The 14,241-nt window shown below is 34.8% G+C and overlaps 1 protein-coding gene across 4 annotated transcripts in view; it reads left to right on the forward strand.

Annotated features, from left to right (window-relative positions):
- The first annotated feature begins 9,451 nt into the window (after nucleotides 1-9,451).
- LOC128987086 (protein cramped-like) overlaps nucleotides 9,452-14,241 on the forward strand; it is a 31,836-nt gene continuing 27,046 nt past the window's right edge. For 3 of the 4 annotated variants that reach the window (XM_054407784.1, XM_054407785.1, XM_054407781.1), the window contains exons 1-2: nucleotides 9,452-9,552; nucleotides 12,614-12,828. In XM_054407784.1, coding sequence (XP_054263759.1) covers nucleotides 12,648-12,828 — 181 coding nt within the window. In that variant the 5' untranslated portion in view covers nucleotides 9,452-9,552; nucleotides 12,614-12,647. Of the gene's footprint in view, nucleotides 9,553-9,815; nucleotides 9,882-12,613; nucleotides 12,829-14,241 lie in introns of those variants that run through there. The other variant, XM_054407782.1, reaches the window with a different exon arrangement.

Here is a 14,241-nt window from a genome sequence, read left to right on the forward strand (position 1 = left end):
TTCAACGATTACTCATCCCTTATTTTATCATTGTTGTGTTTAAGTCGTTTCTAATTAAAGAAACAGCGCTGTTTATTTATTATTTAATCTACATGAATTCATAGCAAAGTTCTAAGCTATGTGGAAAAATGACGAAGAGGTAGTAAAACATTTGTATTTATGTGAGGAAAGTATTGAAATATTCTGTAAAAACATCACATAACTCTGTTCTGAACCTTAGCTTGACAGAAACTGGCTTAAGGGATTCCATCACAATCCAGTCGTTGCAAACAGGTCGAACTACTTATTGTGACACTCGAAGAGGAAATTGTATCGTAACACCGGTTCCTGTACACTTTTGTTTATTGTAAAACAATTTATAATCAATAATACATCTTTTTAATTGTATTAGATTCACACTATTAGTACGAGTCAAACACGTGTAGTTTCAATGTGAAATGTGGATTTCAAGAATGTTTTATTCTACGTGTTCAGTGAATACTGTACTTGCGAAAAAGTTGATCCAAGTAAACAGGGTTTTATTTAAACTACTTAAAATATTAATACTTTAAGTAACAACACCGGAACGTGAAAGACCACCACTTTTGATGCTGTACTACTACTACTTTTCTGAGGTTATATCCAAGAGCTATTAGCTTCCATGGACTCCCTTTGAGAACATTAAAAAACTACAAAGAACATTTCTAATCGCACAGTATACTAGATATTTAAATTATAACAACTTTGGTGTTTGAAACGATTTTTTGGACGATAAATAACTCTTCAGCAGCTTTTTTAAATAATGAAAGATGGCCTCTAGCCTCCAAGGACTCAGGCGCGTACTAGTTGGGCTCGAAGAGTTATATTATCATCCTAATGGTTGAGAAAAAAATATTTTTACACTTTAGTCCGATAACTCTTGAATGAGTTTTCAGTTAATTTATAGAATCCTTCATTAGTATTTTTTAATATTTATTCTATTATTTAACCAAATAGAACTAAATACTTATCTCATATTATAACAAAACAATGAAATTCACGATGTAAAATTTTCCCTGTAAAATAAGAGAAAAAACTGTAAGTTTAAACATAAAGCTCACAAACATCACCAACATGGCACACATAAAAGTCGACTTCACGTTGTACAAAGCTATGAGAATCCTACTTGTATTCGTGGCCAATGGTAGTTGCAACCGGGTATATAGCATCGCTTTAATTTTGTCGATTGTCTGAACATTTGAAAACTGTCAAAATTAAAATAAAATATAACAAATACCAGTCGGTAAGATCAAGGACTGCCGCCAGTAAACAATATACTAATCACCTTTAGAAACCATCCAAAAAAAAACACCCATGACCTATATTTTTTCCTGCCCTACCATGACTTCCAGAACTGGGAAACACTCGAGAATGGAAACAGTCATTTATTTCGTCCACACCTGTTCGCTAGGATAAGAAGCTCGCCCTTTACACTATGTCACTGAAACCCACACCAGAACAATTTTGAACTCATTAAAGGTATAGGCCCCTATTACACGAGGTAGCCTGGCGACGTCGCCAGCGGCAGTAGCTGGCGACGCACTGGCCACCAAACCTATAACCAGTTTAGTAGCCAGTTGAGTAGCCAGAATTTTACCGCCGTAGCGCCGTTGTTGTGAGTGCTTGTCTTGCACTTGTACTTGTTATGAGCGGTGTTTACAGTGAATAATGAGTGATTATAAGTATCTTCTCCTTCTGTTACTTCTGAAGAAAAGGAGGCAACAGGCAAAGGAAGAGAAAAATGTATGTTCATCCAATGCTTAGTGCAAGAGAATCAAAAGGGTTATATTACACCCTTTTTGATGAGCTCTGTGCGGAAAATAAAAAATGTTTTAATTATTTTCGTATGTCACAATCCAGTTTCTTCGAGCCATAAAGGATGATATAGACATTTTATCAACTGAAGTGAACAATTCACACACTCACAACACAACAGAACGCAACACAACAGTGTGCAAGTACCCCCGTGATATAAACTAACCGAGTGGCGACGTGATACTGGCGACCTAGTGTAATAAGCTCCATATGCTACAACGCAGCGTCGCCAATATGGGTAGCCAGTGGCTACCACAGTGGCGACGGGGCTCGGTAGCCAGTTGGTCGCCAAAGTGTGGCTGCGTCGCTGGCTACCCTCGTGTAATAACATCCATAAGAATCAATGCCCCATGACAAGCTGAGTAGCCAGTTTGGTCGCTGGCGACGTCGCCAGGCTACCTCGTGTAATAGGGGCCTTAAGGATTGTTTCAAAAATAAATTCTAAGTAAATAATTGGATAAGATATTTCAGTTTAGAGAACCAGGATTACAAACTGGTACAAAATTATGAAATGATTCAAGTGAAAATCTTAAACATGAACGCTGGTTACAACTAGGCCTTAGGCTAGAATAACTTTAAGTTAAACTCAAGAGATTAATTATTTAATTATGTAAATCAATGGTTTCAATGTTAATTTGTGAATTAAGTAATATTAAATGTAGGCTAGGTGTTTGTGAGAATGGTTTTAACTTGTAAAGCGGTTGATAATTTTAGAATTTAATAGTTGGTTTCACAGTTAAAACCATATTATGTTTATTACTTTGGTATAAAGATTGGGTTAAGTTAGTAAATGTTATATAGTTATGACCACTCCCCCCCTAGATGTTAAAATAATCAATACTAGTGATGATATTCAAAATCACAATTTTCAAGATAGCTATAAATTAGATCTTTCCTCTGCATGAGAAAAACAACTTGAATATTATAGCAATTTTGATACAAATCAACTCTATGTGCAACATTAACCAAAGAAAGGTTTGATTGTTCAATTGAAATTTAAATCCTGGTCAAAAATATTAAAATTTAAATTCAAAGTTGTTAGTTGTAACTTGAGCCTTTAAAACTAGTTTAATATAACTGTTGTACTTTTTAGAATTTTAAGTCATAAGTCATTTATTTGGCCAGATTTACATTAATGCATTGGCTAAGTCAATAGACATAAAAAAATACTGATTGTCTTATAAACTATAAAATAACTACTAAAATAAACAATGTTGATACGATCTTTAAAAACAGCAAATGTTACTGAGCACATCGACAAGATTATCGTATTTTTTTAAACCATTTAAATATTTTTAAGCCCGTTGTATTATTTTTAATACTGCTTTAACACGTTCGAATAAAAAAATTAGAATGGAAGTAAACATATATAAAATCGTATGTGCTACTTCAAACAAGTGGAAAATCTGCTCGTAGAATTCTGATGACGAGACAAACCCTGAGAGAAATGCTAAACGAGGAAGCTTCATGAATAAAAATATCGCACTTGAACGTAAATATGATCTTACAAAAATAATTTTTATTTATACACTGTGTGTATCTTTGTATGTGTATTTGCGTACCGTACTGTTTTTACTCGATTACAATCAAGTTTTAAAGATATACAATTGTTTATATTCTTGGTGTTCCGGTCCTCTGACCAGTCAAATCGGTATTTACACTATTTACAGAATGACGCGTTTCGCCTGGTCTATGACGAGGCCTTTGGATGATTTTTTCTTCAATAAATAAGGCAGCTTGAGGAATAACAATATAAGCAGCTTGTGTCAAAGAGCAATATAACCAACAACATGTCAACATAAACATAAATTGTGACAACTAAGAAAACATTTAAAGTCAAGGGGAACATTTAATATTATGTTTTGCGCACTGGTAATAAGTCAGGTAGAAAAGTCTTCTCTTTTGCGCATTGAGCCCAAATGGGCCTAAAGGTATTTCCTCTTGTAATTTTCTTTTGAGCTTTTTGTCTGCATCTTTTGTCAAAATTCCTGTTGTACTCAATGAGGCTTGTAACTAATTCTATAGTCTAATAGTTTATAGTTCAATAGATCCATAGTATAAGAACTTTGAGTCATCGAACATGCAGAGTTTTAGTTCAGAGTTATTAGTCACATTTCTTCTAAAAACAAACTTCAAGGAAGTTATTAAAAACCTGAATTGTTTATTTTCATCAAGACCTGTAATGTATTTTGGCTGATGAGATTTATATCTCAACAGAGAGGCAAAGCAGACTTCGAGGACAGGGCGAATCATGCTTGTATACTCATACTATTAGGAATTTAGAAGGGGGCTAATCTCGCCAGGCAGTCTCTGGAATGTGACCATGTAGGGGGGTCGGATTGTCAAGCTTTGGTATGTTTATCTTTATTTTTATCCTGAATAGAACAAAATACCCCGTCGCAACAAATCTGAAGACTATATAAATTCAATTTGTCTGCTTGGATACTAAAAAAATCCATAAACGGGTCGTATTTTGCCTTATTTAATAACATCAGATTTAATGACTACGCTGTGCCACTATCTTTAAAGTACCGTAACGTGAATCAATCAAATGTATCCATTCGTACTCAACAATTCCTATTTACCAGCCAATTTTCTAGGTAATTTGACAGACTATATTAAAAACTCAGGAATCGAATACATTAGGAATCTATTTTGAACTATGTACTCTATATAAAAAAGAGAAAAATCTTTTGCAAATTTTACTCACCAAAAACGGGTTACAAGTTAACCAATTGTAAAACTTTAATCGGACAAAGGACAAATATGAACTTGTTGAACTGTTCCCGGACGAATCTCCACGGCAACTGCGGTAAGATTTTTTAAGCAGCCGTTTAGCGCATGCTCGTAAATGGCTCATTTTTGATGGGAAACAACCATTGCAGGGTTTATTATACCCGCAAGTTTTGACGAAACAATCGGAAATGTTAATTCCGTCTTTTGGTGTACTAAAATGTACTCTCCTTTCTTCACGTTTGTCTTTTGATTAAGCTTTATATAAACATTTGATTTAAAATTTTAACAAGAATTAACATTGCTTTAATTTGACTATGGAATATACCACAAAACTAAGCTATACGCAAAATTAAGTATACGAGCTGTTGGCCCATCCTACGTATGGGAATTGAGTAGGCTATAGTCCTATATTATATAAACTGTATTATAAAGTTCGTAGTTAGGTCAACTAGCTGTTACCCACGGACTTCACCCCGTTTTAATTCATAATACAATTATTATTCAAATCAAAAATCAAATCAAATTATCTTTATTCACTTTATACATTTTATATACATGAATAGTAATTGAAATTGAAATTGATTAGAAATTGAATAGTTATTGGGGGTAGTATTGATTGGTTAAGTGTTAAGTTATGCTGAAATAAACAACACAGAATACAGAAATACAAACAAATAATTAAACCTGATTTTAATAAGGAAATAAATTGAAATAATAACATACAAATAAGGACAGCTGAGGTTTTTAGCGAATTTCCCTATAGGGAAGTAGCTATTGTAGTCTCATGGTAAGACCTAAGCCCGGGACCGATTTTTTTTTTCATTTTGATGTCCCCAGAGGCCAAAAACACCATTCGTTCAAATTTTTTTATATCTATATATATATATATATGTGTGTGTGTCCATCCGCACGATAACTTGAGTAATTTTTGTCCGATTTTGATAAAATTTGGTTTGAAGGTGTAAGGCGGGATAAACTTGAATGAGTTCGCGAACCAGCATGATCGGACTATGGGAACGGGGGTTTATGGGGGGTTTTATGGGGTAAAAATAGGTTTTTCCCATTTTTGCCGCTAAAAACACAAAATTTCACAATTTCTTTTTAAACCACTTTGTAGAGCTTAAAAAAACAAATAATTTAGTATATTGAAGCGTTATTATGCGCCTAATTGTTACGGAGATAATTCAAAAAAATTGTAATTTTAAAATTCCCATGTTATTCTTATGGAGAATAAGTCAACTGTTGTAGTTTGCTTGTTTATGAACATATTTTGATCGATTTTGAAAATACTTTTATTTCTTACTAAACTATTATCATTTTATAAACAAATCTTTTTTACCCTCCCTGTTGCAGCAAACCTAAGGTACTTGTTAAACTAATTCTATTTATATAGAAAATAAATGTGCTATTTTTATGGAGGCATTTTAGTGTAAATCCAATCAGGTCAATGGAAATTCGCTTAGTCTGCAGGTTTGCTGCGGCGGGGGTATTTTTAACATTATACAGTACAATAAAAATATGTTTTGACCCATAAAAAATTAGCACAACCGGGAATTTGGTACAGATGTTGGGTGTACCTTCCTTTTGAACATACTAAAAGTCCCCTAAAATTGAAGCTGTGCTACGGCCGCCATGTTGGAAAATCAGGTCGTATATTTCTGTATTTTTCGCTATAGTGACTTTATCATTAGAGATACAGGAAAAATATAAACATACAAAATGTAGGCCATCCAAAAATACACATTTTTTGTATTTACCATCTTTCTCTAAACCCAACGGCTTTTGAGTTATTTGTGATTAAGTATATTTGGTTTTTTCAATTTATCAAAAATAGGTGAAACACATGGAAATTGACCGTTACTTTCAAGGATTATGATAATTTATCCCATTTAGTTAAATAGTGTGATACTATAAAATCTTAAAATTTAAGCTTATATTATAAGTAAAACAACTCCGCCACAGCAAACCTGCAGACTCAGCAAATCTCCATTTGATTGGATGTTTTATTAATTGTATTTAAATAAAATTAGATTCAACAGGTACCTTGGTTTGCTGCTACAGGTAGGTTATTATAGTGTGTTTATGGAAGCAAGCTAAGTTTATGGAATTTTTCTCTTATTTTTATTGCACTAATAAGGGAATGCAACCTACTCCACTTTATTAATTGATTTATAAATATAAATTTACTTAAAATATATAATCAAAATTCCATTAAAGTTATAACAAGATATATTTCGATTCTATAACTTATATTACAACAATCTCATGGGTTATGATTTTGGTTTAGGTTTTATAGATGGGCTAGGTAACAATTTGGAGAGCAATGATCTTTATCTAGGGGTATGAAATTCTTTGATCTCACTCATGCACTACTTGTGCCATTCAACTTTCTATTTATAAATTGTAAATATTTGTATTGTTAATATTTTTGTTACTATTGATATTGTTAATACTATTAATATTGTTACTACTATTGATATTGTTACTACTATAGTTATTGTTCACTATTTGTACAACTTTTACTATTTTGTTTCCTGTTATTTCAAGTTGTGAATGTTTTTCATTGTAAAGTGGCTATGCTGTTCGGAAAAAAAATAAATAAACAGTTAAGGTGACTCTTCTCTGCCTTGGGGCCGATCAAGCATGTCCTAACCCGAACAAGGTTACTTTACTAGACCCTAAAGGCTGACTTTATCATTCTAGGTGGAACCCATCGATCTCTATTATGAATAATAGAGATCGATGGTGGAACCACATTTGTGAAAGTGGTGGGGATGGAGGGAGGACAACAGCGACCGAGGTGCGGTTTGACGTGGTGGCACCTTGACAGCGACCCAAAAAAGACAGGTTCATCATCTCGTCATAACAGTGACATTTGGAGGCTTCTGATTGACTATAATGAAGGTTTACTAATCGAACATTTAGTTCTGTTCATTAAATAAAATTATAAATACCTCAAATTCAATTTTATATTTTTTAAAATTATGAAATTAAACTGTCATAACCTAACCAAACTAACCAGACTTGCTGATAATGAAAAATTGAATGAAGGCTTAATCGAAAAAAATAGTTCTGTTCATAAAATAAAACTATAAATGGCTTAAATTCAATTTTATAATGTTATTATAAAATTAAAATGGCATAACCTAACCAATAACCAACCAAACTTGCTGATAATGAAAAAAATCTAGACAAAAAGCTAGTGCCATCGGAGAGATTCGAAAATCCGCATTGGCGCCAGAATGACGTCACTTTTTTCTCCCCTCCATCCCCACCACTTCCACAATGTGGTTCCACTTGGTATGATAAAGTCAGGCTTTAGGGTCTTCTTATCTATAAAAACCACTTGCAACGTTACCAATTCTACCAGGTCGTGGCCTGTAGTTAAAGGTGACCATGATAGCTTACGGCCATTTCCGTCTAATCATACGTCACGCTTAACGTATACAATGCAAACTAAGGCAAAAATCTCAACATAATGCAAATTGTATTGAACGTGTACTGCTATCATACCTAACGTGACCATATATTTTGGACTCCGAAGTGGGACATCCCATACCATTTATACCCATTGTTTATACGGGTCAATGCGCCACCACGTCAAACAGCCACCTCGGTGTTTTGGTCAGAGGCGTCAACGCCGTACCCGCCACCACAAAAAAAACCGAGGTGGTGGGTTGACGTGTACGTACAGGTCAACCCACCACCACACAATTTTCCGAGGTGGCGGGTTGTCGTACACACTCAAGTCAATGAGCCACCATGACAACATTCCACCACGACAACATGCCACCACGACAACCCGCCAACACCAGTTTTTATCAGAGGTTGCGGGTTGTCGTGAAGCTCCATGTTCGATGTTGGCAACCCGCCACCTCGCACGTAGGCAACAACGCGCCACCCCGTCAACCCGCCACCACTCTTTTGCGAGGTGGCGGGTTGACGTGTACGCTCGTCGCTCAGTGTTCGGTGCCGTCAACGCGCCACCTCGCTCATAGGCGACAACGTGCCACCACGACAACCCGCCACCACACAGTTTTCCGAGGTGGCGGGTTGTCGTGCGTGTGGCTAGAGTCAACGTGCCACCCCTACAACGAGCCACCACGTCAACCCGCCACCTCAAACTTCTTCTTTTTGATGGCGGGTTGACGTGGTGGCGCATTGGCGCGTTCCCGTTTATACCATAACCGTATAATAGTAAAACACCAAACACAGGAGTAAGAATTATGTTTTATTTTTATCTATGGTACTAAGTTATATACTATATGGATGGTCATATTTAATGTTCTGATAAACGAACAATAACAAATCAATTTTACCGAACATTTCTTACACATGTGATCAAACCTGTATATTCCTCTATGCATCATCTCAAGACCCAAAGACAAAATTCCATACTGTTCTGTAGGTACTTCTGTTTGTGTTTGTAAATATGTTTTACAATGGCGGGATTTTTAAAAAATCAACACAATTACATTAAAAAACAACTTAAAACGTATAAACTTTTAATAATCTAAATTTTTGGGCTGTAAACTTAATTTTATGCATTGAGTAAAAGTTTAAACCACTTCTGAACCCATTTAGACGTTTAAAGTAAAATATAAACTATAATTTACAGTGTTACAGTGAGGGTTAATTTCACATTCTTTTGTATTTCAGCGACCCTCTTCAAAAGCAATTAAATATTAAGTACTTGAATATTTGATGGTAGAACAGGTAAAAAAACTCTTTTAAATTAAAAATCTGGCAAACTTATGCAAAAAAACCCGTTTGTTTACTATCATTATTTGACTGAAATACAAAATTTTCGAATCAGCTAGTGATGGTTTGGCGGAGATCGGGATTTCAGATTGGGCAATGACGGAACGTTTGTAGGCAGTGAAAACAACCGAAGTACTGTTATTCTATGTGTGTTTAAGCTGATATTTGACTGTGAATTTATGAAATGTGAAGTTTAATGTTAGAATCCGACCAAAACCCTATGTAAGTATTTAATATAAGGCATGAATTCGCACTTTGAATTTTGTAAACACAATCCTTGTTTTAGACGCCATTTGCAAGAACACAACCGAGAGTTCTTCAATCTTGGTTCAAATTAAATACGGAATACTTATTGCTTCTTCGCATACATGCATTTCTCGGCGATAAAATGCCTTCAAATTTGTAATATCTTCACAATAACCTAGACCTTTGATCAGTAACATTTCTAATTACAAATTTGCTACACTGCTTTCCTTCCATGTTAGGGCCTAAGTAGGCTTTTCGTCATGTTTGATGACAAGACAAGATCTAAATTAATTTTATCACACGAAGTAGTTATATCAATATTATTATAAATTAAACCTATATTTTATGTTAACAGACTAGCCTTTACTATTTTAAGTATCTTTTTGGCATAATAAGTTATCTTAGGCCTATAACTATAACTTAATTGTCTTGAATTTTGCAATACAATTCATTATCCTGGGCTGAAGATAGAGTCAGAGTCCTCAATTTCACTGCTGCTGTATGCCGAGGATATTTTCTAACCATAAAATTTGCCTGCAAAGTGACACAATATTTCAACTTTTAGAGCGGGAAGTCTGTGAACATAGGCATACTCCTCAAGTCTGTGACCATAGGCTTACTCCTTAATGCTATGTGTCATATCAGTCTTACTGATAAAAATTGCGCAAGACCCGACTGAAAAGTAGCATTTATGCAGCTATAACTTAAACTTAGGCTTAGTCCAAGCTCCAATACCAAGCAGGGTTGTAGGTTGGAAACTTACTTAGGAATACTTAGCTGTACAAACTTTGGTAGGCCTAGGCTGTTGTAAGTTATTTTCTTGAGTTGGAATCTTACCATCTTGACCATGCAATTATTTAACTTAGGATACCACGATAAATATAAGTTATACCTATGGTAAATAAGTTATAGGCTATAAAAAATAACTTAACATTGTATTTTAAATACCACCTTCCCCTCGGCCTAAATGTGCTAAAGGTATACCTTTATATTGTTTGTTTCCTCCCTAACACTGTTGTACACTTCCAAAAGTTGTTTATTAGAGTTAACTTACTCCTGGGACTTTAAAGTGTCCCGAGACAATTTTATTACAAAAATACGGTAAGTTACCAAACTCAGTTTTTAAGGACGTTTGGTCATCCTAGTTTAATTCAATAACTGGCAAGTTTAAACGTAGGCCTAGTCTATGTCCTAACTCTTACCTACGTAGTGTATTGAGTAACTTAGGCCTACCGGTCCCGTTTATTATTTAAGATTTCATAATGGTTTAAATAGGTACCTGCATTCAGTAATCCATTATGCTGCTTGTGGCAACCATAGTTTCGGTTCACAGGGAACCATCTTCAGGCCGTTCCCTGTGAACCGAAACTATAGTTGCCACAAGCAGCATAATGGATTACTGAATGCAGGTATTTAAACCATTATAAATATTCAAACGTAATCCGGAGGCTAACAACTCTTAAAAATGAAATTAAGATTTCAGTATCTTGCATTGTTCTAGTTATAAGCATGACAAAGCCTAATTGTATTTATTGTAAATATTTAACGGCAAATACATTTTTGAATCAGTACTCTTAAACTTATGACATAGTAAGCCTATTATGAATACAGATTACCTAACTCAATTCAGTACTACATATATGAGTAACTTAGACTAACTTAAGTTAAATGATGATTAATAGGGGCTTTAAGCTAACTTACTAAGTAAACATTCTTTTGAAACCCCCCCCCCCCTTTTTATTACCATTATGCCCCTTTTCATTGTGAAAGTAAGTGAATAACTAACTTATTATTGGCTAAATTAACTTAAAAAGATCTATTTCCTGCTTAAAGAACAGAGGGTAATTTCTTGTAAAGGAGCAACATTTTAGAGGTCTTAGTGCGGACAGTTCTGCAGAGAACCTGCGATATATTATCGGATCAATATATATATATTTTTTTAAATATGATTTGGTTCAATAACTTATATAGGCTAAGTTAAATATCATACTGAATTTAATTTGACCATAGATATAAACAAAAATAATTGCAAAAACATTGAGAAAGTTGTACCGGTAGTTTCATTTTATTGAACATCAATAAAAACTTAAATAAATGATCTAACTCAATTCGGTTTTTACATTAAAAAATTCACTTATATTGTTGAAACAATATATCAAACCAAATGAAAATTTAGATAGGCCTACCTTAATACCATCTCTTCGTTTTTGACCAGGTTTACTGGATTAACTGCATCAGTTTTTATTAATTTTAAATCAAATAGCAAAATCAAATGTTCTTGTCATATTTCAAAATAATATTATGTACGGTACAAATAGGTCACTCACAAACTTGGCAGGTGGAGTAGGGGTTTGAGTCAGTTACTCGCAAGATTATCATCAAGGAAATCCTTGATGGAGAAATAGGCCGACTGAGTAAGCTGGTCTTTCATTGCTTTCTCAAACTTCTTGGTCTCAAGATTTCTCAAGTCCTCAGGCACCTTGTTAAACAGTTTCAATGCCATGGTGGGGATAGGCCTATATTGAGGTTTAAGTGTATAATATAGGCCTATCACAGTTTCTCTGCGGAACTGTACTCCTTAGTGCTCTAAGGTAGCCTAGCAGAAAAGTTTGATCAAATTTATTAAATACCGGATTACCGGTACCGTATATTAAACATATTGTTTAAATATAAATTTCACTCAAATAAATGAGACATTTGAATCTTGTTCTCCACACTCGGTTTTGAGGTATTTAGCCTATTGGGATAGGAAGTAACTAAATCTTTATGACAGTCGTAAATAATTAATCTCAAAAGTATTGTCGCTTACTAAGTAAATACAAATGGTTAGAACCTAATTTAACAATTATGTTACAGCCTTATAATTTTTCATAGCAGTAACTTATCCTCTATAGATAACTGCATGCGTAACAATTTTGCTACATTGGCACTTTTTATGGTCACTATTTCATTGAAAAGTATTCATCAGAAACTGTCATAACCTACTTAATGGTTCATTACCAAGCAAATCTTCAGGTTTCAAATCTTTTAATTCCAGATGATTGGCATACCAGATTCAGTAAGAGATTATAATGGAGACGGAAGGTAAACCTCAAGACAATGCTTTAACCTCGAGTATCTCGGCCGTCACTAATGGTTCAGAGGTTCTTGGTTCTGTAACAGACTCGGAGGGTGGAATTCAACTGAGAACCAGTGCTCGAGTCTCCAAGAAACTCAAACTTGACTCTCTAGCGCAAGCTTCAGAGAAAAAAGGTGAGGACAGAGGTCAAAAATATTTAAGTTATGCTGTTTATTTAATACCCTAATGCTTTGTATTCCTGGCTATCAATAACTTATGTTTAATCGATGCAGTCAAAAATGTTCAGGCCTACTATTCCTGTAGCAGGTTGTCTTTAAATGAATTATTTTTGATGATCAACGCATTACAAGTTCAAGTTTTTTGGGTCTCTTCTGTTGGATAGGCTGGCACGTAGTATGACAATCAATTGATCAATTGATTAGTGACCATCAATTTAGGTGTTGTATAATACCACCCTAGTATTACAGAAAATATATTATACACCACTTACAAAAAGATAAAGTATGTCAAATTTCATTGCAGCCCTCACAAACACATGAGCGGAATGAATATAGAGTTGTACCTGTTATTGTGGCAGGCAATGGTCAGGGGAATAAGCTCCGAAAATTGGATATGCCTACTGTTATCTTTTGCTTCTGTATTTGCGGCTCAATGGGTTAGGCCTACTCATTAGTTGAACCTGTGTGTTATATAAAGTGCTTCTTCACTATATGACTTGCAATGGCTCATATGTTGATTTCGGGTTAACCTAAAATTGAGGAGGCCAAATTGCCTTTGTCTTCTTAAGCCCTTAAGGGTGTATACCGCCATTCAAGCAATGTATTCATGGACATGAAATGCAGTTAAATAAGTATGCTGGATTAGTTTATATGCAAAAATTGATTTCTGTAGATCAAGGATGGTTCTACAAAGTGCTCGATTTGTAAAAAATGAGGGGTCAGAACTGTTACCTATTTAATATGATTAGTAGGCTACCTTTTACAGCAATATTTTTATCTCCAAAAGAGAGTTACCGGGACCCGTTCCGCCGCAAATTGAAGCACTGGCTATAAAATTACCTACATTATAGCCTAAATAGCTGCAGAGCTGTCTCCCTATAGCTGGGATAAGTACGCTCTATTAATAATGGATTGTTCTCCAGGCACAGTGGAGATTCTCAAGATTCAGAAAAGAGCCTTAAGAATCATCACCTTTAGTGACAGACGGGCTCATAGTATGCCCCTTTTCGTGAAACTAGGAATTGTCTTCTACCATTACATTCTCCTGTGCCTTCTTCATGTTTGGGATAAACATACGTCCCGTGGTCCATTCCGACAACACCAGGCAGAGAAACATGCTGGATGTCCCCTGCGTTAGGCTCTCTAAGACAGCTGCTACCTATCAAATTCAGGGTCTATAAAGTTTTTTAATAAACTGCTGAAGACCATTAGGGGCTGGAGAAGGGGTTATCTTAAGGACAAGCTTATGTCGATTGAGAGAGCCTACTATAGCATATCGGAGTTCATGACTGATAATGAGATTGCAAACATACGGTAGCCATCTTTCTATCATCCCTGGAAGTTATTTTTGTATATGTATATATATTG

The sequence above is a fragment of the Macrosteles quadrilineatus genome, unplaced genomic scaffold (genome assembly GCF_028750875.1).
Source record: "Macrosteles quadrilineatus isolate MER2022 unplaced genomic scaffold, UCM_ALF_1.0 Scaffold_2__2_contigs__length_208266976, whole genome shotgun sequence".
Lineage (NCBI taxonomy): Eukaryota > Metazoa > Arthropoda > Insecta > Hemiptera > Cicadellidae > Macrosteles > Macrosteles quadrilineatus.